At 30.0% G+C, this 27,967-nt stretch overlaps 1 protein-coding gene across 2 annotated transcripts; it reads left to right on the forward strand.

Moving 5' to 3' along the window:
- Positions 1-15,477: 15,477 nt before the first annotated feature.
- LOC106768414 lies at positions 15,478-19,060 on the forward strand. Of its 2 annotated transcripts, none has more exons than XM_014653566.2 (6): positions 15,478-15,637; positions 17,773-17,812; positions 17,898-17,986; positions 18,099-18,247; positions 18,586-18,667; positions 18,796-19,060. In XM_014653566.2, the coding sequence occupies exons 2-6, from the start codon at positions 17,776-17,778 to the stop codon at positions 18,907-18,909; spliced, it is 471 nt and encodes a 156-aa protein (XP_014509052.1). In that variant the 5' UTR covers positions 15,478-15,637; positions 17,773-17,775; the 3' UTR covers positions 18,910-19,060. The 2 variants fall into 2 exon arrangements, with proteins under 2 accessions (XP_014509052.1, XP_022637392.1); XM_022781671.1 differs by lacking the exon at positions 15,478-15,637 and adding an exon at positions 16,281-17,126.
- The last annotated feature ends 8,907 nt before the right edge of the window (positions 19,061-27,967 follow it).

The following is a 27,967-nucleotide window of genomic DNA, read 5'->3' on the forward strand; positions in this document are numbered from 1 at the left end:
TTCAAAAAAATATGGAATAAAATCTCTATGCCTGAAACGCCAAAGCTGAAGCTAAGCACTACCCTAGACATTTTATAAACACATACCTCATGTCCACATTTTAGTCATTAAGTGGAGGATAAAATATGTAGTAATAAAGTAGGAATGGGTTTATGAGGAGAGAGAGATGCTTTCATTGTAAATTTTGTGTCTAGATGCTGTTGAGATTGCACTGCAGTATTTTATGAGTAGTTAAAATCTCTCGTATCGAGGTTGGATGTGATCAATTTCAACTCTTTGTACTTCTATTTCTTGGATATTTATTTATGTTTTCATTCAATTTGTTTGTGAATTAGTTTGTGCTTGTTGTTGGATAAATTGATCACTCCTCTCATTTCACTAGCTTAGGATTAAGTAAGAATTGATATCAAGTTGTGGTCCAATTAATTCTCCTTCTGTTTTTATTTGTTAGGAATAGATCTAAGACTCTAACTAGGTATAGAATTTTGATCTTAATGCAAGTTATTCATTCCAATCGTCATTGAGGAATCATACTGAAGTTTGATGATCTTAAGATTTAGGTGTCAGGAATGAATCTATAGTTGCATTTAAAGAACAATCCCAGAACAATGAATGATTTTCAAAAATACATAGACAAGATCAATAGTGATGTAGTGGAAGAGGATAAGATGAAATTCATTCACAACATCTACTTCACTCAATATATATTAATATATATATATATATATATATATATATATATATATTATCAATATTTTCTAATTACAAAAACCAAAACAAACTACCAATATGTTTGTTAAATCTTTGTGGATATGATAACCTCCATTTGACTATAATACAAATGATTTATGCACTTGTGAGTAGGTTACACGACTAGATAAATATTTTAAAACTATTGTATAATGTTGGAGATTTTGCCTAATGAACATAAAAATTACAACCCAAGTTTACCCTTATCAAGTTTTTGTTGTTATTGAGGATTTAGTTCAAGTATTTGGTATTTGACAATTCATTTTGTAAATATGTAGATATCTTGTAAATATTGGGTCTTTAAAATTGTAAAGTTTCATTTTTTTCACTTTTGTATAGGTTTAGTTTTCATTTTCGGTTTTGCTTTCACACAATTTTTTTCATTTTCTGTTTTACTCTCAAATAAATATGAAATAAGGGCTAAGTTTAAAAGATATATATTTGTGTTATTGTTTTGAACATTTGTGTATTTTTTGGTGTTGAAAGGAAAAATCTACAAAAAAAAATATTATCTTTAATTAAAATTTGACAACTATGACATTTGCTACTTGTTTGATGTACAAATGTCTCCATAGTTATTCAATTGAGTTAATTATTTTATTCAATAATCTTCAATTTAAATGTAATAACATATTTTTTTTGAGTTCTACGAAAGATGTAGTTTAATTTCGATAATATAAATTATAAAGAACGACTATAACTTTTGCTAATTGTTTGATGCATAACTTTTGACAATACAATTATCTAATTTGATTAATTCTTTTTTAGTTACATTCATGATTCAACGATCTTTGATTTGAATGTAAGAACATATTTTTGACATTTTGTGGAAGGTGCAATGTTGGAAAAACCAAATAGATTGCAGAAATATTGATTTATGATTTTAAATGCATTTCAAATTTTTAAATTATGAAATTAGATGTTGTGATTTTAGTCCAGTTTTAAACATTGAACTTAAACGGAAAAGATTAAATGAAAATTGGAGAGAATCTTATCTTTACATACATGCATATGCTAATAATTATTTGATTTTGATACATGAATTTTAAAATGAGCTATTTTATTACTTATAGTCTCAATTACTTATTCTAGATAATGGAAATGAAAATTAGATAACAACCAATTTTTTTTATAGACCATATTAAAAATACAAATCAAATATATAATAAAGCCAATAACTATTTATGTTAATAGATTTTTTTATTTTTGTCCAAAAAAGAGAAAGATTGAAGATATAAAATGTGTATAAAATTTTGTTGAGTATGAAAGAAAAAAGCTAGAAAGGAACAATGATTAAATTTTGTAATGTATTGTAAGAGTGCAATGGCAAGCAGTTTATGGTTAGGAAGATGCCTTTTAACAGACAAACCAAAACAACCATATTGTAGTACAATGAAAATCCAATAAATGTCACAAGAAGAGTAGGTCCACACACAACATTTGAAATATGCCCCATGCATCATCATGCATTGCAAGCTACTGATCATGATAGTGATAACTCACACACACCATGCACCCACCTGGGTAATTCTGTCATTTCCTTTTTCAAATTTAACTTCCCTAGGATACTTCCACAAGATAAATTCTATAATGAAAACCTTAATAAGGTTTTAAATGTTTTGTAAATTTAGGTTTTTAATACATAAAAATAAAAAATAAAAAATAAAAAAATATTTTAGCAGTAAATGTAATAATTTATTTTTAATACAATTTTAATTGAAAAATTCTAAATTTTTTGGTCACTCAAAATTTAGTTAAATCATGCTTGAAGTATGACAATTTATCAAATACGTTAATTAGAATTTAGAAATTTATATAAATATTCTTTGTCTTTCTCATCTAAATATTTACTGGAATGTGTTTAGTGAGACATATCTTCGTTTTTAAATTTATCAAACTAATATGATGTCTTCTAATAGTGAGAGAAAGTTCAATCCATAATCTTTCTTAACCATTAACCTTATATATGTTGTTGATAGAATCAGATACTACTAATAATACAAAATTCATTAAGAAATTAATGTTTCATATAAATAAATATTCCTTTTGGGTTTCAATTAACTATGCAACAATAAGTTTTTCAAATAATGTTAGTAATATTAAGATAAATACTCATTAACTTTCTTTTCATTGAGATGAAATGCATTTAATTTGATTGATAATTACTTAAATTACAAACTCTACATCATTATTCATGCAACATGAGTTTCAATTTTATAAATGAATGTGATACCCTATCCGTTTGATAAAACATTTTTCACAAATAATAGAGCTGTCAAAACGGGTAATTCGGTCCAATCCGACCCGGCCTACCACGGGTTGGTAACTTAGTGAACTAACTTAACCTGACTCATTTATTAGCGAGTCAGAAAAATTTGAACCCGTTCTGACCTACCACGGGTTGATGGATAAACGGGTTGGCTCACTGGCTCATTTAAATACAATTTTTTTTAAATAAAAAAATTATAAACTTTCTATAATTTAAACCTAAATAAATTTCACTTCTAACATGAGTGTTTAATTAATTTTGAAAATAGGAAATTTAAATAATTATTTTAAGCAAAAAAAAATATTTTTTTATAAAATTAAAATTAAATTTTAATAAAATAAAATTAGATAGGTGGGTTCGTGGGCTAACCCGACCCACCACGGATTCAACCCGCATGAACTGGGTTTAAATGAGTTGGGTTGAGGTCTGGCCGAATAAAAAAATACAGTTTTTTCGAACCCAACCTGGCCCAAACCCATGGTGGGAGTTGGTTCACGGGTTGTGACCCATTTTGACAATTCTAACAAATAATATGTATTAACCAAGTCTATTATCTTAATTAACATGACGTGCATTCATTAACTTCAATTGATAATAACGTAAGTTACCAACTTCACATCATTAATCATGCAATATTTCGAGTCTCAATTTTACAAGTGCTAGTAAGATCTTATCCATTTAAGAAAATATTTTTCATAATTTGATAATATGTATTAATCAAGTCTATTATCTTAAATTTGATAAATGTTCTCTCACATTTCACATTGGTATTTGAAATACACAAAATAAAGGTGGGAACAAAGCATCATAGTCAAGTATGCTCTTAAAGAATAAAGAAAAATTGTTTCAATTAAAATTTGAGAAAATTTAGAATAGACTTACGATAAGTGGATGTTAACAAGTGACAAATAATTTTTTCAAATGGGATAAATTAAGATTTAATACAAATGATTAGTGTTTAACTATTTATATTAAATCTCAAATGAAAACTATAGATTGTTCAATGTGTTCATGAATAAAATACTTAATTTAAAATAAAATTAGTTCAATAAAAACAAATAATATCATGCAAACATTTTACAATATATCTTGTTTTTATGGGATATGAAGCATAGACTTTCAAATATATGGCAAAATCTGAATTGGAACATGAGAAAAAAATTCACTTACAAAATACTATTTGACACTTAAGTGAGATAGTTTAAATCTTTATGAATAAAAAAGAAAATATGAAAGAGTGTTTTTTAAAAACAAATGATATCAATAAAAATAATAACTTACCAAATATAGGATAATCAATGGAGTAATCAATGTAATACATTACTTGATTAACTAAATTATGTAAATATATGATATTAAAAAATATCATAAAATAATTACACTAACAAAATTTGGTTAAATATATTATATATTAAATGAATATTTACGTGATAGATCTTGCTGAACATGTTACTTAACATATTTATTGGGACGATATATTATTGTTAAACAAATTTTCTTTAATCTCCATACGTTATATTTTACAAATTTTCTATAATTTAGTCTTTACAATTTTAAACAAACCATGACTAAAGTCACTTTTAGAATCTAAAATAATTAATTAGTCTGTATAATGTTTACTATTCCTAAATTCTAAACATCTATAACAACATTAGTTATTTGTATTAAATTGATTTTAATAACTATTTTTAATATTTCAAATTTAAACATCTAAATAACACATTTAAAAATTAAAACAATTCAATATCAACCCTCACCAACAACAATACAATAGAGAGATGATTGAAATCGCAAAAACAACCACTATTTCAATTTCAAAAAAGAAAATGTTCAACTCCAAATGCAAATACTTCAATCCGAACAATCATAAACGTCTACCACCTCCAATAAATCACAGAAAATAACTTCAAACAAGTCTACAAATCACCTTATTATCATATACCAAAGAAGAAGAAAAAATACAATCTAAATGTAAAAAAAACACAAGAAAGAAAAGTACTAATTCAAAATTTAAATAATTTTACATAATTTAAGATAAAAAAATTTGAAAAATTAAATCTTTCACCTCATATTCTTTAGTAAGAAAAATGTGAGAAAAGTGACATAATTAACTCTTTTGGATAAGTGGATGAAGTTTGTTATCTCATGTAATAGTTTTTGTACGTAGAGAATGAGAAAATGGAAGTGATGTCAATATGATTGATTGTAATGATACCATGACACACTTTTACATTAATTTGACATAGAACATAAGAGTAAAATAGTTATGAAAAGATAATTTTTTGTATTTTTTCTAAAACAAAGAGAACAAAAAATGAAAAAGATAATGTCAAATGAATGTAAAAAATTTAAATGTGTCAAATAATATTGTTGTACGATTAAAGAATAAACATGATAGTGTTTTTTTTATTTATTAAATTTCTTTTTATGATGGATGATGTGTGAGAATGGAGGTAATTTAGAAATGGAATTGGACAGAAGAGTGTTTGGTGGTCACATGGTTTGTCTTTTCCTTGTTTGGTGTTTATGATACGTTTGACAGAGTTGTTTGTGTTTTGAGGCTTTTGAGAAAACCCATAAGGAAGAGAAACCGTCCAAACCCCACAAACTCATTCCTTCATTATGTTCTTCTTTTCTTTATTAAATATCTTTTTCCAAAACTCACTCACTTTCAAATCAAAAACCCACTACTCTTTCTCTTGATTAAGACATCATATTATTATTATAATCTTTTTATTCTTAATCATCTTTTAAACCATCACTAACCCTAAATCACATATCATAACAATTTTCTTACATTCTTTATAATATAAAGTATGAAAAAACGTTGGATGGTAGTTAGGAAGAAGAGTGGATGATGGCCACATCTTCATGTCATGTGCGTTACCTGTTATGATGCTGACTCATGTATCATAGTCCATTCATTTTAACATGGAAAAATCAAATCTCATTCTATTTCATAAGAAATATATATATAACCTTTTCTAAAGATTAACACTGTGTTCGCTTCAACAGATAACACTATTCAAGCGAATTTGGGAGCGCAGATTAAATTTGAAATCGTGTTCGTTTCTGCCAATTTGAGAGAACGGAAAAACGCCAATTTGAGTGGATGACCGATATTTTGCACTGTTTTCACCATCTCTCCAATATGCAAAGATTTGAGCTGATTTATACTTAAATGCCGTGTGCAAAGATTTGTGGTGAAGGAAGGGACCCTTATCCGAATACAGTGTTAACGTATCCGGATCCACGTTTTGAACATGAATGGCAAGGGACCCTTATCCGGATACAACTTCCCATATCCGGATCCAGGGTTTTAAAGGTTCTGCTAAGGAAGGTTATCCGGATACAAGTCTGTGTATCCGGTTCCACCTTTATTATATTTTTTTAATATTTTAAAAATTAATTTGACTTATTATTAATTAATTTCCTTTCTTTATTAACATTTATACATTTAAATATAACATTAAAAAATAACATTTTATATTACTAAAATAACTAGGGGCATTTTGGTAATCTTTCATTTCTACCAATTAAANAAATTTTTTAATTTTATCACATCAATCAAATCCTACACTAATTCTCACCAACTTTATCCTCAAATCCACTCTCAATTACCTACAAATCTACTCAAAAAAACAACAACAAAATTACTTTCAAATCCACTCAAATTATCTCTCCCAAATTATCTCTCCTAAATCATCTTCCCCAAATCCATTCATAAGAACATAGCATAAATTACCTCAGATTATACATTAGGAAGCAGATGAGTAATTTATTTTCATCATAGAATATGTAATCAAACACAACACGAAACTCTCTTATTTTATTTATTTTTTAAAATAAGAAGAAAATTGTTTCCCTTTACTTGTGTCTTTTTTCTTTGCAAATCTAATAAAAATAATATATCAATTTATTTGGATTTCGATATTCAACCAAATGAATCTATATATATTTTGGTTTTATACTTTGAATATAACCTTAAATTCCTGGACATCCAAAAGTTACATGTTTTATTTTAATTTATTGTGATATTTAAAAATATAAAAATATATTTGTTAAAATAATTGAAAGGTTTTTGAAGTATAAGCATGTGATTGGTCATTATCAACAGTCATTTTCGTTGCAATAAACTTATGGTATAATGCAAACTTTGGGTCACAATCTGCTAGTTTCATGTGATGCATCATGGCCAGCATTTTCAGAATTTCAAACTCTCATCAGATTAATTAATCAAAAATCCAATAAGACAAAAGGGAGAGAGAAAATCCTGCATGCTTCCTTTCAAATTACACGTCTCTTTCTCTCTCTTCTTACAATTTTTTTTTTTATTTTTTTTTTTTCGTTGAATTTATCTTGTGCCAAACAAAAACGTGAACATCACAAATTTTATATCCTTAATTAGTCAAATAATTCACATCAAAATTTAGTTGTTGCTCACTGTCTCAAGTAATCTGCAAAATTCTTTCTTCATTGCTTCCTTAGGAATTAAGAGTCAAACATTCAACTTAACTAAATTCTACCAAATCCACTTATAATATAATTAATATTTTCAAATTCTAATATCTTGAATTTGAACCTTATCGATAAAAAGAAAAAATCTAGTTAAAAAGAAGAGATGATATTAAAAGTGATGACCCAAATTCTTCCACAAGAATGGAGAGAAGTGATAAAAAAAATATTGTACACAGTGTTCTGCTTTTGATGCCTTATTCCTTTACCAAATACATATATTGAAGGATGTCTCTTTCACCAACTTGTTTTTTGTTTTAGGATGTTCCTAAAGTCAGTTGCTGCCCCCCTTCAGGAGCGGTGGCTGATGGGTTTGGGCCCTGTTGGTGGGCCACCCAAGGAGTTCATTTGCCACTTGTCTCTTTGTGTCATGGCCCACAGGCCCAGATGGTCTTCTTCCACCTCTTTCTTTTTCTGCTTTTTCTTTTGCCTTTTTCTCACCATTCCTCAGACCTATGAGCACATATGTTACATGATATTGCACAATCATGATAATGTGGTTTTGTCACTTTTTGGAATGTGTCCCATACGCTATAGTCTTCCCACTTACCATCTTCTGTATTGGATGCTCACTGTGGGGTCTTAAAAGTGAGAGAGTAAAGCTTGGAGAGTGACTCAAAACCAACCAAAATCAAAAACCATGGCATAATAATAATAGTAATAATGGTGTTGATAATGGCCACTTTGGTGGGGATCTTGATGGAATTGATAAGATAAGATACACGAATGTGTGTCACTGCCACTACGGTTCAATCATTGTAATGAACAAAGGAGGAAGCAGTGAAAAACTTTCCTTTGGGTGAAACACCTTTCAAGGAACTCTCTTCAAACAAAGGTCAGTGTCAAGATCCGTTTTTTATTGTCAAAACCTGTTTTTTATCGTCAAAAGTTGTTCATTTCAGCTCTTGCTTTTAGAATTGTTAATTTCCTCACGAAATTGGTAGGTTTTGGTATTTAACCATCATGGTTTTGATGGTAAAGCAATATAGGGTTTTGTTCACTTTGATACACAGTTCTACGAATCTGGGATAAAGGAGTTCTTATATATCAGCTTGTGTTCTGGGCCTATGTAAGGTAAGATGCTGTGGTTTTTCATTTGGCAGGTTTGGCTTTGTTGCTAATTTTCTGTTTTAGTAAAATCCATCAAGACAATGAATTGAAGAATGATATTCATGCACTGGTTTGGTGCTACTTTCTTGATCTAATCAAGAGATTGGCTTCATTTATCGTATGCTATTACACAAACATAGACATGAGGATTCAATAACTCTTCACCAAATGCTTAAATTTTCAACCATGTTACATTATATTGGTTCACTGGTTAGGTGTATAATTTATGTTGTTTGAAAGCTTTAATCTGCTGAATAGACAATGTCAGAAGTTTTCCAACACTCCAAAGTCTGATAGATTCTGTTGTGCTGTGTTGTGTCTCTTCGGTCTTTGTGCTGTTATTGAGATTAGGTTTTTGTTTTGTTGAATATTGAATATGCACTTAAGGTTGTAATGGGTACGTCAAAATGACTTCACATTTGTTTCTTTCTCGTTTTATTTAGCAAATTAGTCTATCCAAGACTTTAATTTCTGAAGTCCATGAACCTTTTCAAATTCACATGTCTACTTCATCGAATTTGTCGAACAAATAATCATTAACAGCTTTGCTTAAAGTCCAATTTCAATTTGTAAATAAAGTCAGCATTCAACAAAGTTTTATTCTCTATGTTCACATTACTTTATTCTATGAGCATTTCAAAACCCCTCCAAACACGATCAACCTGGTACATAGTTTGTTTGACTGTGCATGGTATTTTCTGGTGCATCTGAAAGAACACTGCAATGAACTTTGACCACTGAGTCAAGTCAGAAACCATCAGCTTTCTATGAAGCACTGTTGGTCTGACTACATAGCCTTTTTCTACTTTGAATTTGGTGACAACTATTTGTTGCTTTGGCTTTAAACTTCAAATTAAATTAGTTCTGGAAAAATTGAACATAATCCAAACAGGAACTGGAAAAAAGCATGAAAATTTTCATCTGGGGTTGATTCTCAAATATTACTGTATAAATGAAAAACAAAGGACAGTGTGTGACCAGTGTACTTTTGTAAAAGAGAGAGTTGCAGGTATCATATAGAGGGACAGTAGTCTGCATGCTGTTTTTTGTAGGCACCTGCTCAGAATCACGCAAAAGAGCTGCACGGATCTTTTTCATTGTTGACGTGAAAGAAATGTACCTCACAATGTACTGATTCTCATATAAAAAGGGTGAAACACTGATTGCAAGTGAAAATAGAGGGAAGTACCAGTTAATGGTGGGTGCATATAACTGTTGGAGTAAAGGTGAAAATGTGACTAAAAAACATCACATTGAATGAAGATGAACGAACATATGAACAATTTATAAATAGCTTAAACTCATACTTTAAATGTGTTTGGTTAAGCAGCTATATGAAATTTACCTTGTCTTAGACATACAGCTTTAATCACCAAATTGTGAAATTGTTTTTAATCTTGTTTGCTGTTTTCAAAGATTTTACAGGAAACAGATAAAAACTGAATGTCTTGTGGTTCTAAGGAATGATATTTTGACAAATTCCAGGTACTTCACAATCTTACTATAATAATAGTAAGATATGGAAAATAGTCTTTGAACTTTATTATTATATTAATGTACATGTAAGAGGGTTGATAATTGATTGAACATGGAAAAGAAATTTTCACAGCATCATTTTCATATGGTTTCTGTCTAGGTTTTGAAGGCATTGTTTGTACAGTGTGTAAGTGACAATGGAATTCATGAATAGTTTGTTATTCAACACCTTCTTTTTCCATGTTCTCAATCACATCATCAATCTTATTTTTTTCTTCTCTTTTGTCTGTTTCTATCACATATTTATAGAGGAAAGTTGGATCATTTTGTTGATTTGGAATTACTGATGGTGATAATAAATCTACCTCTACATACTGATGTAGTAAATTTTTTTACTTAACCCAAAAGTCTATGCAAAAACAGGTTTTGTCATGGGATGATGCAACTGCTGTTGTTCACTTATACTGTATTTTCAGTGCTGACAGGTTCAGAACTTTTGGATGTAGTTTTTTGAAAACTGCAACACTATGGAACTGTAGTACCTAACACCTTATAGTAAATTTTTTCCTAAAATGTGTTTCAGTATTTGATTTAACCTGAATTGGTTCACTGTGTCTTGTTGATAAATGAAGTAAACCAGTGGAACATGAATAGAAACTTTTGGTGGAAAAAAAGAAGAGATACTCTGCAGAGATTTTGCTTAGTAACTAAAAATTCTCAAAATTTGATTGCATTAATAGAACCTTTTAGTGCATGCTTAAGTTAAATCTGAAGGGAGCAAAATATGTGAATAACAGAAGTTACAAAGCATATGTAAATAACTGATTTTAGAAAAACCATTGTTTCTGAATTTCCATAATCATAAATAATACTGGTTTGAAATTCAGAAACTTTGAAGGGAATCGAAACTAACTAGTAACTAGTGGTGGTAGGTAAGATTATTACCATGGTTTTCAAGTGTCAATGTTGGTAATGGATAATAATACTTAGACAATATTTTTTTGACAATATTTGAATATTATTTACGTGTCATTACGTGATTGATTTAAAATTACTCCACAATCAATAATAATAATCATAAACAACATTATGAACCAATCACAGAATGTCACGTAGATGATGTTTAAATATTGTAAAAAAATATTGTCCAAGTATCATTATTTATTTGTAATCATTTACCGACCACAAAGACCAGAGAACAGTGGTGTTGACAGCAAAAGTCACTTTCAATTAGTGCTAAATCCCAAGGTTGATGTGCAGAAAAAGACTTCTCAAGGGATGGATAACTAGACAAATCTGACTCAAACAGCATCTCATCAAGTTTCAATGTCATCTCATCCTCCTCAATTTTTGTACACTTCCCATTTTGTTAATGGACATATTTTGATATACTTCTCAGAGAGTAATTTTAGAAAGAAAAGGATAAAAAGTAAACTTATGAATTTGGAGAAACAATTTTATATTTTTTTAATGAATGATTTTAAATTCATAGGTAAATTATGTTTATTTTATTAAAAACTTTAATGTATTACAATTCAGAAAGTATTTTTTTTTTTGGAGAAATGTATCCAAATACATCAGCATAAATAGCAATGTTTCTTCTGATGATATTACAGAATCAGAAGTTACCGTGGTTCACCTTTGACATATATGGATAAAGAAAACTAGTTTCTTTTGATGTTTTTTTTTTGTCTCTGATTAAGTAGAATGTTAGTTTGATTACCCTAATTAGAGGTGAATTTCAAAATTAGTGTAATAGTTCATTTCTATAATTTGCATCTTAAATGAATTTTAAAGATCTTTAAATATGTTAATGTACTATAAGGGTAAGACGGACGGCCTGATAAGGAAAAGGGTGACCGTCATATCACTCGAGGAAATAATTAGCAGTCTGGCCATAGCGGCCGATACCGGTAAGAAGGAAGCAAGGCAAAGTGCATGACCAAAGCAGGGAACCACCTGTGGCATGGGCGCAACGGTAATGAATCATGGTCGGTCCCGACGGTCGGGTAGGGTTCCGAGTAAAGTTGCCAAGCATTCGAGATTAAGGTAAAGCAAAGATTAATCTTAACGGGCCTGTGATTGGGCCGTGATTAAGTTCCCACTAATCATCGGCCCATCAGGAAAACTATAAATAGGAGTCAAAGGTAAGAGGTAAGGGGACATTCAATGCTCATTTATTTCTCTTTCTCTTTCTATCTCTACCTTTATTGCAAAGGAACTAGAACACTGACTTGAGCGTCGGAGTACTATTAGCAGGTACCCGGACGACAAGACAAGGAAGAGTGACCAACCGAGAGACGAAGTAACGGAGGATCGGACGGTTCGGATTGGGAAATTGTGCAAGGGAGCTTGGACAACATCCCGACCGGAACAACTCCCTTGCACATTTTTGCCGCGGATTCGGGGGTATCGTTGGGCCTCCCTCGACGTTGATGAGTTTACCTCGGATTTCGGAACTCGCGAGGACCTGTTGTGGTGGTCCGAACGGTCGTACATAGCGTGTGACATCGAAGACGCACGCCTGTTTCGACTTGGTGTCAGTCACCCAAACGAGCGGGTCTTCCACGGGAAAGGGTCGTCGGTGGAAGATTTCTTCTTTGTATATACTTATATGTTCGACCAGATGTACATGAGGGTTCCGTTCACCGACTTCCAAGCATCGATTTTGAAGGAGTTGAACGTTGCTCCCAGCCAGCTACATCCCAACGGGTGGACGGCCGTTCAGGCATTTACATCTTTATGCGCTGCCGTAGGGATAACGCCCATGGTGCGGGTATTCCTTCATTATTTTAACGTTCATCCCGTTCCTCGAAGAGGATGGGTGTCGTTGTTGTTGGTGTCTGATCGGACCCTGTTCAAACTCTTCTCGGACTCATCCAAGAATTTCAAGAAGCGGTACTTTAAGATAGTGATCAAAGAGTCCGGGCGAACGGAGTTTTGCGATTCTGAAGGCAGGCCTCGGTTCCCCTTTTATTGGACCGACGCCCCCCGAAAAATAAGCGCATATGCTGTCGGGCTGTTAACTGCGGCGGAGAAAGACGCCGTGCGGACAATAAACACCCTGCCCCGCCAGCTGAGCGCCCGTGGTTTCGTCGACTGTTTAAAATACGAGGATTTTGACCAAATTGCTTTTGGTATGCTTTGTTTCGGATTTTCCTTCGAATACCTTGATTTGACTTGTCTAAATTTTTGTTTTTCTTTCAGGATACATGTCTGTGCCCGGTCCTCGCCAAACTGGATGGTTTGCCTCTTCGCAACGTCGCCGGGGGGTAGCACGTCATAAGGGGTGAAGCGCCCGTCCGTCGCTTCAAGCTCAGCCCCCGTCGCTCAAATTCTCGTCGGCATTCCTCAGACGGAGTTGACCGTAGAGGTTCACCCCCATGAAGTCGTTGCCACTGGCCGGGTTGCGGAACCCTCTCAACCTCCTCCTGATCAACTGATCACAGTGCATTCATCTGAGTCACCTCCGGACTCGGAGATTCCTCTGGCACGCAAAAGGAAATCTCGTGGGGAAGGTAAGTCATCCCCACGGTGGGCGCCAAAAATGTTCCGGTCGGGATGTCGTCCAAGCTCCCTTGCACAATTTCCCAATCCGAACCGTCCGGTCCTCCGTTACTTCGTCTCTCGGTTGGTCACTCTTCCTTGTCTTGCCGTCCGGGTACCTGCTAATAGTACTCCGACGCTCAAGTCAGTGTTCTAGTTCCTTTGCAATAAAGGTAGAGATAGAAAGAGAAAGAGAAATAAATGAGCATTGAATGTCCCCTTACCTCTTACCTTTGACTCCTATTTATAGTTTTCCTGATGGGCCGATGATTAGTGGGAACTTAATCACGGCCCAATCACAGGTCCGTTAAGATTAATCTTTGCTTTACCTTAATCTCGAATGCTTGGCAACTTTACTCGGAACCCTACCCGGCCGTCGGGACCGACCATGATTCATTACCGTTGCGCCCATGCCACAGGTGGTTCCCTGCTTTGGTCATACGCTTTGCCTTGCTTCCTTCTTACCGGTACCGGCCGCTATGGCCGGACTGCTAATTATTTCCTCGAGTGATATGACGGTCACCCTTTTCCTTATCAGGCCGTCCGTCTTACCTTACAGTACAGTTAATATGATTTTTAAAGATAAATTTTATATAATTGACTTATATGACAACAAAAATGACTGAATTTCATATTGTGTGAATGAGTTAAGGAATAAAAAATGTTTTTCATCCTTATAAATTTTTAAATCTTTGTTTTTCGTCTCTCTAAAATTTTTAGTATCTTTTAGTTCTCCAAATTATAGATGTGTTATTGTTATTTTAGGATTTCAAATTCATTAATGACATTGTATGATAAATTATATTGTTCGATCTTTTTAAAAAAGTTTGGAGTACTTTTTAATTATAAATGTATTATTTTTTATCTTTAAATTTTTTTTAATATTTTTTAGATTTTCAAAAGTATATATCTATTATCATTGTTAATAGAGATGAAGCCCAAGAATGATTTCAGTATTTAACTTATTATCAGCATAAAAAAATTGATTATATTAAATGAAAAGTTATGTAAAGTAAATAATGGATTATGTTGAAAAGATAACATATTATATTAAATGAATAGTTAATTACATTTTAGTTTATAAATATATAATCAATCAAGTAAAGTAAATAATTTTGTTAAAGCAAATAATTAAATAAATATTAAAGGTCATTAACAAATTTTGGTTCTATCAATAAAATAACACACTTAAAAATAAGAAAAATATAAAATACCGAAATTAAAAAAAAAAAGACTAAAATCAAACATATTTAAATTTATAAGGGTTGAATATGTTTTTAATTCCTATACTTTGGTCAATTTTCAAACTATGGTACAATTTAGTCCTTCAACTTTAGAAAAAACTCTTGTTTTAGTTCTTTTTACCAAATTTAAACGCGTTTCTCAGTTAACATTGAAGTAAAAATGTGTCAAACAATGTAAACAATCCAAATGCTATGATAAAACGTGCTTGAAACAACAAATAAAGTTAAAAAAAATTGGTAAAAAGGATTAAAACCAGAGTTTTCTAAAGTTAAAGAACTAAATTGTACCATTGAAAATGGACTAAAACCAAAATTGTCTCAATAAAAACTAAAAGCATATTTAACCCAATTTATAATAATGGATTTCAACTCTAACAACATCAACAACACATGTGTGATTCCAATTAAATAGGAGTTAAGGTTTACATGGTAATATAGATTGACATATTATTGGTTATATTTACCAATAAACTTTGTTTAAATGAATAAAATATAAAATGTCCAAAATTATGAAAAAATTAGGAAACAAAATAACTTATAATTTAAATATAACCCATAAATACCCTCCTTGAAAATCACTTTTTCAGTAACAAGCACATCAAAATTTTAAAATTCCAAGTCATTCTCTTTGTTCCCAAACTGTACCCAGTGAAACACCGAACACAGTAGTAGAACAAAGTTTCACCATCGTCGTCGTCCACCGAAGACGTTCCCCGGCCACCGTTAGGTATTTTCCGACACCATTCTTTTCGTATTGAATTTGTATTTCATGTCGTGATAGTCCTTGACTCAACCTTCTGCGAATAGTTTCTGCTCATAACTTGTTTGATAAAAGGTCTGAACTGTAGAACTGTAGTCATTACGAGTATCAATGCTTGATGATGATTCCCAAATATGTTTGACGCCGTGTTTTTAGTGACACATGAAGCCTTGAGTGTATTGCTATGATAATTGTTGTAACTAAATACACCAGTAGCTGACAGTTCTTTATAAAAGAGGTGATTGAATGAGAAAAGAAGAATTGAATTAGAATATCTTCTGGTTCTATCAATCTTGATTGAATCTCTTCTGTAATATGTTTGTATTCTTCGGTGTTTACTAGAATACGGTTTTATACAACATTTGACTCAGATTTTTTTTCTCAGCACTTGCTTGGTTATTCTCTAAAACTTTTATAAATCCCATCGTCCATAAACCAGATTCCGTTGTTGCTGTTGTTCTAGGTATTAAAGAGAGAAACTATCAGGAGACTTATTTAATTATTCATGCGGTTGAATTCCTCTTTTCCTTTTTACAAGAATAAATAATGTAAAAAAAAATGGTTGAGGAATTCTAAGGCCATTGTTAACTATCCTGTCTAAACAGTGAAAATAATGGCATATACCACTCGGTTGACTGTGTATCCATTGAGTCTTAAGTGCATTCGGGTAGAAAGTAACTAATTTTTTTTTTATCAGTAAAATAGAAATTAACTAATGTTGACAGCTGGTAGAAGTTGGTAATTAGAAGGGAGGCTAAGGTAGTAGGTCGGTAGCCTTCTCTTCTCTAATAAATGCCTATAATTGATCTTTTTTCTGGTTTCTGTCGTGAGTCGTGTCGTGACCATCTCATCATGGGCAACTATTACTGTTGTCTAAGCTACTTTCCTCATTGTCGGCCTCCATTCTCAACATCCCTGGTATATTTTTGTCCGCGTTTGATAATAAACTTTTGAATTGTGGTTGTTACAATCAAAGTTTCCAGAATGGCAGGAAGAATATTGTAAGAAAAGAAGGCGGTAAAGAGATATGTAGAGCACAATTTCCATGTCCTGCTACTCCAACAAAGGGTGTTCGGTTTCCTAAAATAAGTTATATATACAAGCTCGATTCACCAAAGTAATTCACTACCAGATCTAATAAATGTATCATGTGACCACCATAGTTTACTGAAGTAGCCAAGAAAGCCTTTTATTTTTTACTCTTCTCCTGCTATCTTTGTTCTATTTCTTTCTCTCTATTAAGGGTTGATAAAATTGACAAGAAACGAGATAAGATAGAGAAGAGGGGACTTTCTTATAATCATCATTCTAATAGGAAGTAAGGCTGAAAAGAAACCGTATGTAAGTAACAAAAGCAGAAAAAAAAGTGAAGACCACCTTTCTAGAATTTGTTTTTCTGCTCAGATACTTGTAGGTTGGATCCAATTGCTGGTGCATTGAACAAAAAGCCGCCAAGGTTGTTTTCTCCTGGGTTTATTCAACTTCATTCATCTTATAGTTTTGGGTATTTGACAATATGACAACCACCTTTTTGCTCAAAGGTTGTTGCTAATTAGATGTTATAACTGAACTAAGTCTAAGTTGCTAAGACCACATGATAGAGTGTAAGAAAAAGCAGAAACTAACTTGTAGGATTTTCAATATTCAAGCAAGATAATAATTATTTTATATTAAATATAGTTGTGTTTTGCTGAACATTAACTGAAATTAGTCAAATTGTCTCGTGTCAGATGCTCATTGTTATCTATGGCAATAAGTAGCAATAGGGTATTTGATGAAATCTTATGCTGTTTTACTAATAAAAAAGTGAGTCCAAGTAATTTACCGAGGCTGACTTGAAACTTGATAACACAAAATACAAAAATTAGATTGCAACTAACTCTTTTTGACAATATCCTGAAAGATTCCATTTTAGTTGATAAGTGAAATTGTGATAGAAGGAAATTCTGGATGATTTTCTCCATTACACTTTGAAACTGCTAAATGATAAAGAATGCTTTGGTTGATTTTCCTTGTATCATTCAGTGTAATTGATTGAGCTTGGATGATGATATTTGAAATGATTATGGTAGATTAATAGATCTTGGTTTCTTATTGCATAGATTATGGTGATTCTTTCCACGTTGCCACCAAACTATTCAGGTTTTTTCTGGCTATATCGGTTTCTTCTAACTCGTGCTTTTTTTTTTATTCCCTGTTTACCTTTATATTTCTTGATATATTGCAGTTTTCTTTCACCGAAGTGCTCCTTTTTTGCCATCAAAGTTTCCATCGAGAGTTGCTTGTCACAGAGATGTTTCTCTAACACCCCAAACGGTTATTATTACTTATCTCTCTCATCTAGTTTAAATCTCCTTTAATGTATGTATTTGTGCATGTGTTGCTAGTGGTAACCATCGTTTTAGGTTACATGCTTTTCTGTTTTCAGACTTTTAGCATACAACGGAGAGAAAAACATGCAAACCATAGTTGCAACAAATTTTTTATCCATGCTGCAAGGAATGATCATCATATAAGCTATGATGATGGCTTGCCTGAAGAGCCCTTTTTGCTATCATTGATCAAAGATGTCATATGGTATTTGATAGACTTTAACCTGCCATTAAACTGCATAAACGTAATGAAATTATGTCTTTACCTGCATGAACTGAAACTATTTTTACTTTAATTAAAGTCTTAGAATAAATGTTTCATTGATTCCATGATAATGATTACAGGAAAGGCAAAGACGGTAGATATAAGGACGAAGAAAATCATCTATATGTAACAAACTAGAAATGTGTAATATCAAAAACATAACAAATTGTAATAAAAATGATTAATTATTTAGTAATATAAAGATAAGTAGAATTCACCTTTGAATGTTATTGAAAACATACAACCGTATTTGCTAGTAACTATCTCATTGTTTCCAGGGGGCTAAAATATTTATTTGTATTTTTGGCTGAGCAACCTAGCCAGCTGAAATACGTGGAGTGGCCAAGTTTTAGCAGTACGGTACGCCAATTAGTGCATTATTTGAGGTTTCTCCATAGTGCTTCCACACTGCATCCATATGTTTCTATTTCATTTTATAATGTGTGAAATGTATTGAATGATTACATGCTTATATTAATCCTTTGCAGCTGAGGACAGCGATTCTGACTCTTATCCTGGTTGCGTTGCTTATTGTTGCATTATCATCTGTTGATTCGGCTCTCTGCTATCTTCTGGCTCTAGCTCTTAGGAAAAAACCATAACCTGGTGGTGTTGCCAATGGTACCATAATATATAAGCATTTGATCTGATGCTTGTAATTTATGTAAGGTCTATCCTTATTACCATGTAAATCTTAACTCCTATTTTGAACTGGAATGGATTATGTTATTCAAGAACCTTTTATCAAAGCCATTGCTTTGTATCCCAGTGAAAGAAATAGTTGCATAGCATAGAATATTGTTAATTCCATGGATGGAAACTATATATGAAATTGGATATTTGAGTGTAAAAATAGGATCACACTTGTATAAGCTTTTATTCACTCACATTAATTTAATATCTATACAATTAATTTAGGTAAATTTGAAAATTCTAAGTGTTTGTTTTTCTTTTCTAAAACTTTTAGATTCTCTAAAATTATAAATATGTTGTTGTTATAATTGAAACTCATTATTATAAATTTAAACATGTTTTATTTTAGTCCTCTTTTTAAATTTTAGTTTTTCATATTTTTAAATGTGTTATTTTATTGATATAAACAACCTTTAATATTTAATTAATTATTTTCTTTAACATAATTATTTACTTTTCTTGATTGATTATATATTTATAAACTTATTGTAATTAATTATCCATTTAATATAATCTATTATCTTTTTAACATAATCAATTATTTACTTTACATAACTTTTCATTTAATATAGTGCTAGTAGGTTAAATACTGAAATCATTGTTGGGCTTCCTATTAACGACGATAAAACATATATATACTTTTGAAAATTTTAAAAATACTAAAATTTTTTGAAAGACAAAAAAAATAATACTTTTATAATTTTGAAAACCTAAAATGTACTACAATTTTTTTTTAAATATCGAACAATATATTTTATTATATATGTCATTAATGGATTTGAAATCCTTCAATAAATTTATAAAGACGAAAAAGCATATTTTACTCCTTAACTCAATCTTTTTATAGATTCACCCAATATAAAAATAATTAATTTTTGTTTTCATATAAACAGATTTAATAAGTTATCTCATCCACAATCTAAGTCAATTATATACAATTTATCTTTAACTATCATATTAAAATATTTAAAGCAAATTATTCACATTAACTATTACACTAATAATACATAAAACAACATTAAAAGAAATTAGTTAAAATACTCCCTAAAATGTAATAAAATAGACATAATTTACATATAAATTTAAAATCATTCATAAAAAAATATAAAATTGTAATAAAATAAAGTTTTTAATAAAATAGACCTAATTTACCTATGAATTTAAAATCATTCATAAAAAATATAAAATTATTTTCCGAAATTCATAACTTTACTTTTTATCATTTTTCTTCTAAAATTACTCCTACTATATCCAAATATGTCCATTGACCAATGGGAAGAGATAACATTGAGATGCTGTTTGAGTCAGATTTGTCTAGTTATCAATCCTTGAGTTTATATATTCATTAAAAAATCATCATCGTCATTAATCCTCAATTATATATATTGGCTTTTAATAATAATTTTGGGTCAATCGTCACTAAAAAATTATATTTTTATTTATAAAATCTTCATCGCAACATTAACTTTAAAATTATTATTAAAATGAGTCATGAAATATATATTCTACTATTCTACTAATTTATTTTTTACATTGGAAGATATGTTTTGTTCTTTTCGCTTATTTAGTTTTTTTTAAGATAATAATTATCATATCCAATAGTTTCGTATTTCTTACAGGTTAAGGTTTAAATTTCTTTTATTTTTTAAAATATTTTTAAGAACAAAACTATAATAGAGTTTTACCTTTCAAAATATACTTCAAATGAATAATGATTAATTTAGGATCATCGACATCTACTATAAATCAATAATAAAAATATCAGTCTCTTATGTTCTTTATTGCAAATGATATCATTCTTTTAAACTTTGACTGAAGAACTTATATTTCTATCATATTTAATAATTTCATGTTTATATTTTTATCATATTTAATAATTTTGTTTATATTTCTATCATATTTAATAATTTCATGTTTAAGAGCCGATACCAAAAACAATTTATATACTTTCATTACTTGAAAGACTTAGATAAAAAAAGATAATTAATCTCTCGTAACAAGATTATGTTTAATATGTTTTTTCTTAAGTACTAAAAGGAAAATAAAAGAAATTATAAATTTATTTTAATATATAAACTGTGGATTATTCTTTAGTGCCGAAACTTCCCATTTTACCCCTCCTAAAAACCCAACATATTCTATTCGGTATCTTAGATCCCATCTTCTGGCACTGCATGGGAAAACCAAAAAGTGCCATCTGAATGACATTAATAGTGTGATTTTTTTAACATTGACATCAATTATGATAATTAATTACACAAATCTTAAGATCTTAATTTATATTTCTTTGAGATCGATATGTGTGCTATGGATAATAAAATAAAATAAAAAACAAACGAAAGATGCACCATCAATCTACATGTGTTAGCTGTCCCTTGATATCTTTATCCTTTGCATCAATTTGTGTGCAAGTAAAAATTTAGTGAGTTGCTCTCACTCAACCACCAATATTATTTCATATTTCTTGCTGAAAATGAAAGAGTCATTAGTAGAATATAGTGAGGGTAATTATATATAGACAACATTTTTTGACAACATTTGAATATCATCATACGTATCATCATGTGATTGGTTCAAATGACACAATAACACTACCATGGACCAATCACACAATGATACATATGATGATGTTAAAATGTTATCAAAAAAATATTATCTAAGTATCTTTATCCATATATTAAATCACAATCATTTTGAGTCCCTTAAATATAATATCACAAAATTAAACAATCAAAGGTGAAAATAATATCTAACCATTAGTGGACATGATGATTATACATGAAGTTGTACATAAAATTAATCTTATGAAGACCAGGAAACAGTTCTAAGTTTGGCATGAAGGAGATGGATTACTAACATAATCTCAACCAAACATTTCCTTGTTATCTACCCATTACATGTGACCTTTCTCACTCTAAAGTAATTTAATGGAGACCAAATCTTACGAATTACATAAACTAGTTAAATTGTAACATAATTCTTGAAGGCAGTGGCAGGATTGAAATGTTATTGAAAATATAGAATTGTGTGCATTATGCGTCTTATGATTAGAGACAGAATGTGGGTGGTGGAGTGTTGAGTGAGATGGTGAAGCTGGTCAAGCATCACCTCTTAGACAACATTGTCTGGAGATGAGGGTGCATTCATGTTCATAGTTCAATAGTATTTTCTAACCTTTCCTGCATTTGGCTCGTACCATGTTACCTTTGTCCAACATATCTAATTAATGTCACTGGATTGAGGTTAATCACACATGTGGGTTATGTTTCAAGACAGAGAGTGTGGTTCCTTTTCATCCCTCAAGTCAATATGTTTATGTTTCTTAACATGGATAATAAGGTTTCAGAATCACTTTCCTTAATGTCTCTTTTTTTTTTTAATCATCTCAAAGAAAACACTTTTAATTCATTTTAAAGGTTAAGAGGATTTGATACAATTCAATCCACAGTAAAAATCATTTTATATGTATATAACTTATATAATAAAAAAATATTAAAACATTTAAGTATAATAAATACTTACAATAAAACAACATTCTTTAATAAATCGTCTTCCACTTTATTATTCTATATATTTAACTGCTTAATAGATTTTTTAACAGTCTGTTGCGAATGATATATGCATTATAAAACTAGAATCGTATTAAAAAAACTGAAAATAAACATGAACCAAAGTATTATTTATGTCTTAAAAAAATTTGTATAGGTAAATAAAAAGACAAGGAAACACTAGGAGGTGAATAGTGTTTTTAGAGTGTATATGAGTGTTTAAAAGATTAGTGAATAGTATACTATCATAGGATGATGTTTCGTAAGATTTTGTAAAAGGTTTTAAAGAAGAGAAAACGAGATACAACGTTTAAAAACTTCTTGCAATGGGGCGTCTAATAACTTGTAAAACAAATGTATAAAGATTTTAAGATGTTTACATCCTAGGTTTTATGACGAGAGAGAATGAAAATGTTGTTAAATTAGGGATTGAATTGGTTTGAAAATACTTTTTAAAGTTCTTAAAAATTTTCAAGTGTATAATGTTGTTTTTTTAAAAAAAAAAATTTAACACTTCAATGATTTGATAAGAGAATAGACAAGAAAAAAAAAACATAATACAAGATTTATACTAGTTTGATTTTTAAAGAGTCTACATCCAGTCTTCTTCCAAGAACCTTAGTTGGAAGAAAATTCACTAACACTAAATGTCAAGATTTATAGAATACAAGATCCACTCAATGTACTCTCACTTTCTCAAACACAACAAAATACAACCCTAAAGATAGGTTACACACACTCCCTTTAGGAGTCTTACCTACACAACTAAGGCTAAACTAATACACAAAGAATTCAAAAAAGACAGAACTTGATGCACTAGCAGTGCAAATTTTACAAAGAAAACATATGCAGATCCTTGGTTGATCCTTTTCTCACTGTTGTAACCTTAGAACCCATAATCTCTTCAATCATTTGTTGATGCCTCCAAGAACACACACACACACACAAAGGCACAAAACCAATTATTTTAATCAATTACGTTATTTACTTAATCCATTAAAATTTACACATTGTTTTAATCGATTAGGTGTTTTTCTTAATCAATTAAAACAGAGAACAATCTTCTTGGTGTGCTTCAACAATTTTAACAAATTAGATTATTTTCTTTATAGTAATGGCATAACAAACGTTTATATCTTTAAATGTTAGTGCTAGATGTTTAAATCCATTCATGTTGAGTGAATAAGGCCTAAAACAAATTAGATATTTAGTTTCTGGTATAAATAACCAATTACATAAGTGGTATAATCCATTAGATTTAGCCAGAACTCTTAGAAAGCTTAACTAGAGTAAATAACTTTGTTATAATCGATTACATAAGTTACATAATTGATTAAAACAGGTAGATAGACATAATATATTATATAAGTAACATAATCTGTTAAGAAAGGCAAATGGATGACTAATAAGGCTAAGAGTAAATATAATCGATTACATAAGTTCAATAATCGATTAAAACAGAAAGCAAGGTCTAATCCATTATACAGGAAGCCTAATCTGTTAAGATTGTTTGAAGAAGCAGTTATAGGCATAAGTGTTGAATTAATCGGTTATACATGTGTAATAATTTTTTAAAACAAAGGCAAAAACATAATAGATTATGCTGATAATATAATCGATTAAACTGCGTCTGAATTTGAATTTCCATATAAACCTTACTTTAGACCTGTTTCATTAACATTCTAATTTTCATACACTAACAACTTTGTTGAATTTTGATTATAGGTGCTCTCAAGAGTCATTCTTGGAGAAATCAAGCTTCATTGGTGATCACATAACAAGATTTCATTCAAGACCATTTGGACTTTACTGTTTTTGATTCTTCTACACTTTAGGAGTTTGATTTGATTAGGACCTTTAGAAATTTGTGTACTTGGATACTTGTGTGAGAATAGTCAGGGTTGAGAGTTTGGATTGTCCTTGCATGTTGTAAGAGGTTGAGTGATTCATCTATTGTGTTTGTTATTTTCGATTTGAGTGGTGTGAGGAGTGCAATTCAAAGGTTCATTGTATTCTTGTAAATCAAATTGTTATTAGTGTATTTCCCTTCAGCTAAGGTTGTTGAAGGAAAACTGGATGTAGACTTGTGATTAGCCAAACTAGTATAAATTGTTATGACTTGATCTTTCTTTTATTGTTCTTTACTTAGTTGATTCATTTACCTTTGATTATTGATTTCAAGATTCAAGAACTCATAAAGATATGAAAAAGATTTTGAAAAAGGATAAATCCAATTCACCCCTCTTGGATTGAGATATAAGGACTCTCATTTCTAACTGATGTCATCTACATATATTTGCACAAACAATAGGTGATTCCCAGATTATTTGATGAAAAGTGTAGAATCAACTTTATCCCTTTGAAAGCTACTCTTTAACAGAAATTCACTTAGTCTTTCATACCATGATTAAGGAGTTTGTTTTAACCCATATAGCACTTTCTTTAACTTGAAGAAGTGGTCAGGATTTCTCAAAACCTTGGAACTTAAGAGGTCGTTCTACACAGACCTCTTCCTCGATATATCCATTTAAGAATGCACTTTTTACGTCCATTTGGAACAATTTGAAATCAAGCATAAATGCAATAATAAGCAGAATTCTAATAGTTTTAAGTCTAGTCACTGGTGCATAGGTTTTATCATAATCAATTCTCTCTTCTTGATTATACTTTTTTGCAACTAGTTTTGCCTTATTCTTTATAATGGCACTAGGATCATCCATCTTATTCCTGAATACCCATTTTGTTCTAATTACTTAATGAACACAACTTCTTGGAACAAGTTCCCATGCATTGTTCCTCTTGAACTGATTTAATTCCTCTTGAACTGATTTAATTCCTCTTACATTGCTAGGTATCAATTCTTATGTAGAGCTTCAATTATAGTTTTTGGTTCTACATTCATGCATAATTGACCCAGTTGTTTCCTTGTAAATACCTTCTATAAATATCTCCTATTACATTCTTCACTGACATATCTCTTAATTAGTATTGTCCAGTCTTTAGGTAGGTTATATATCCTGTCTTTTTCAGTTTCATCTTGTGTTTATTCCTCTTGAACATCTTCCAATTCTCTTGCCATATTCGCACATGATCCATTTACATCTAAACTACTTCTTGGATAGAGTGCATTAGTCAAACTATAAATACATTCATCAAAACAACATGAAAATATTCTTCTAATGTTAATATGGATTTATTATAAACATATAAGTTTTGTCTATTAAATAATACCCAAGAAAAATTTCTCGATCCCCTCTAGAATCAAATTTACTAACATTATTTTTACCATTATTTAACACAACATTTATAGTCAAACAACTTAGTAAATCAAAATAATTATATAAATATATATATATATATATATATATATATATATATATATATATATAATTTAAATGGAAAAAAATTATTAACACCCTTTTAGTTCACATTGAAAGAGCAGAAAATAATAAAATAAAAAATAAAGAAAATAATAGTAACAGATATTATAATATATGAATATATACGGTGACATGTCTTTATCTATTTTAATGACTTGAGGTTTCCATCATAATAGAGTGTACGTTTACGATTTGATGGCCAACACTTAGGACCAGAAATAAAAATGAAGTGATTGTGAATTGCAATCACTTTCATACCCTCGAGACCATGTGTTCCACATATGAAAAATTCATATATATGATTTATAATAGTAATCTTTTCAAAAAATCTTAAATATTAACTTCATTTCAATTTATATATATATATGATTTTGACAATCAGAGAGCCAACGTAGGGGTCAATAATTGAAACAGGAAAATAATACGCTATTGTTATGTTATAAATTTAAAATATTAATATTGAAAAAAAATGATGAAAGTTAAAGAATAAAATCTGCAACATATGCATAATGTATGTGAAATTGAGATTGATACATGAAAATTTAGATTTAATCTTTCTTATCATTGTCGTGTCCGAAACGAATCAAATTACGATAAACGTATTAATTATATATAGATTTACAATTGAGATTTTTCTAAGAAACTACTCATTTTTCCTTCTATAAATAATGGATAAAAATATATTTTTGTGTAATTTTTATCATGATTAATATAAAAATTTTGATATAATTCTTATCATAAGAAATTATTAAAACATATAATAAAATACATATACAAAAATAGTTATAAAATGTGATAGTTATAAAATAGTTACCAAAATCAACCTCTATTATTGTTATATATAATTTAGTTACATTTTTTAATTGTCTAAACGAACCTTTTAATGAAAAATCATTATATTAATAAATAATATGTGAAATGCATATACTGTAGAAGATTTCCAGAAAGAAAAACACAAAGAATTGCATGCATCAAAATCTACTGAATGAAAAGCAATAAACAAAGACTGAAAACCTAATTTCTTAATATGAATTTAAGTGAATTTGGTTGGGAAGTCATTATCTTACAATAAAAGAAAATATATTTTGAGCATGAAAGAGAAGAATTAAATTATGCAGTGGATTGATGTGGACAGCCATAACCAGGGTAGCTGATCACATGGGAGTTTTTTTGTAAGGATTCTAACATCACATGACTGTGCTGAACTCAACCACCCAGACAACAAATCCTGTTCTATGTGCCCATATTATTCTCTGTTTCTTCACCATTTTCACTTTCTTGTAGCCTTTTCTTCATCAACTCTGCTTGCATGCCAATCACTACAAACTCACCCAGATGTGTGTTCTTTCTCATCACCTTTCACTCACACACAGCAAAAGAACTCAAAACATTGAGTATATGGTGCCTACTGTTAAGGTTGTTCATAGGATTGGGACAACTTTGTCTCTGTCTAGTACGAGATTGAGAACTTTATAAATTACGAACTTAGGAAAAAAAATAAATATTAATATCGATAGAACAATGTGTCCAACAAATAACAAATATCGTTAGAATAAGTTTTAATCTTAATTCTGATACGATATTAAAAAATGGATCTGTAACTCAATTTCACAAAACCAACTTATAGAAGAAGTTTGTATTCACTTATATATTATAAATTTATTTTATCTCGAAATAAGACTTCTAATAATATATTTTTGTTTATGAAAAAAATCATTTTATATTTTTTTATATGTTTTTTTTATCAATTTATCCTTATATTAATTAAGATACCTTAAATATGGGATAGATAGAATCAATTTGTTTTGTTAATATGATATATTAATCGCTAACTTACAAAATCATATAACTACAATTGAGATATATGAGAATATATATACATTTTAAAAGATAAATAATATTGTATGGAATATTATTTTATAGACGAAGAAAGTTGTATCATTCATATAAAACTGTTTTAAGTTATAATTTTTAAAGATATTTAACGTAAAACTATATTCAAACTATTTAAAACATATATCGAATTCATCCTTAAAATA

The sequence above is a fragment of the Vigna radiata genome, chromosome 1, assembly GCF_000741045.1.
Source record: "Vigna radiata var. radiata cultivar VC1973A chromosome 1, Vradiata_ver6, whole genome shotgun sequence".
In the NCBI taxonomy this organism is placed as follows: Eukaryota; Viridiplantae; Streptophyta; class Magnoliopsida; order Fabales; family Fabaceae; genus Vigna; species Vigna radiata.

Bases quoted from the DNA above. Each gene is read 5' to 3' on its own strand.
- LOC106768414 (XM_014653566.2), top strand. From the start codon at position 17,776: ATGGTGATTCTTTCCACGTTGCCACCAAACTATTCAG. The intron at 17,987-18,098 runs GTTATTATTACT...TTCTGTTTTCAG, and splicing joins TTTCTCTAACACCCCAAACG to ACTTTTAGCATACAACGGAG. The intron at 18,248-18,585 runs GTATTTGATAGA...CATTGTTTCCAG, and splicing joins TTGATCAAAGATGTCATATG to GGGGCTAAAATATTTATTTG.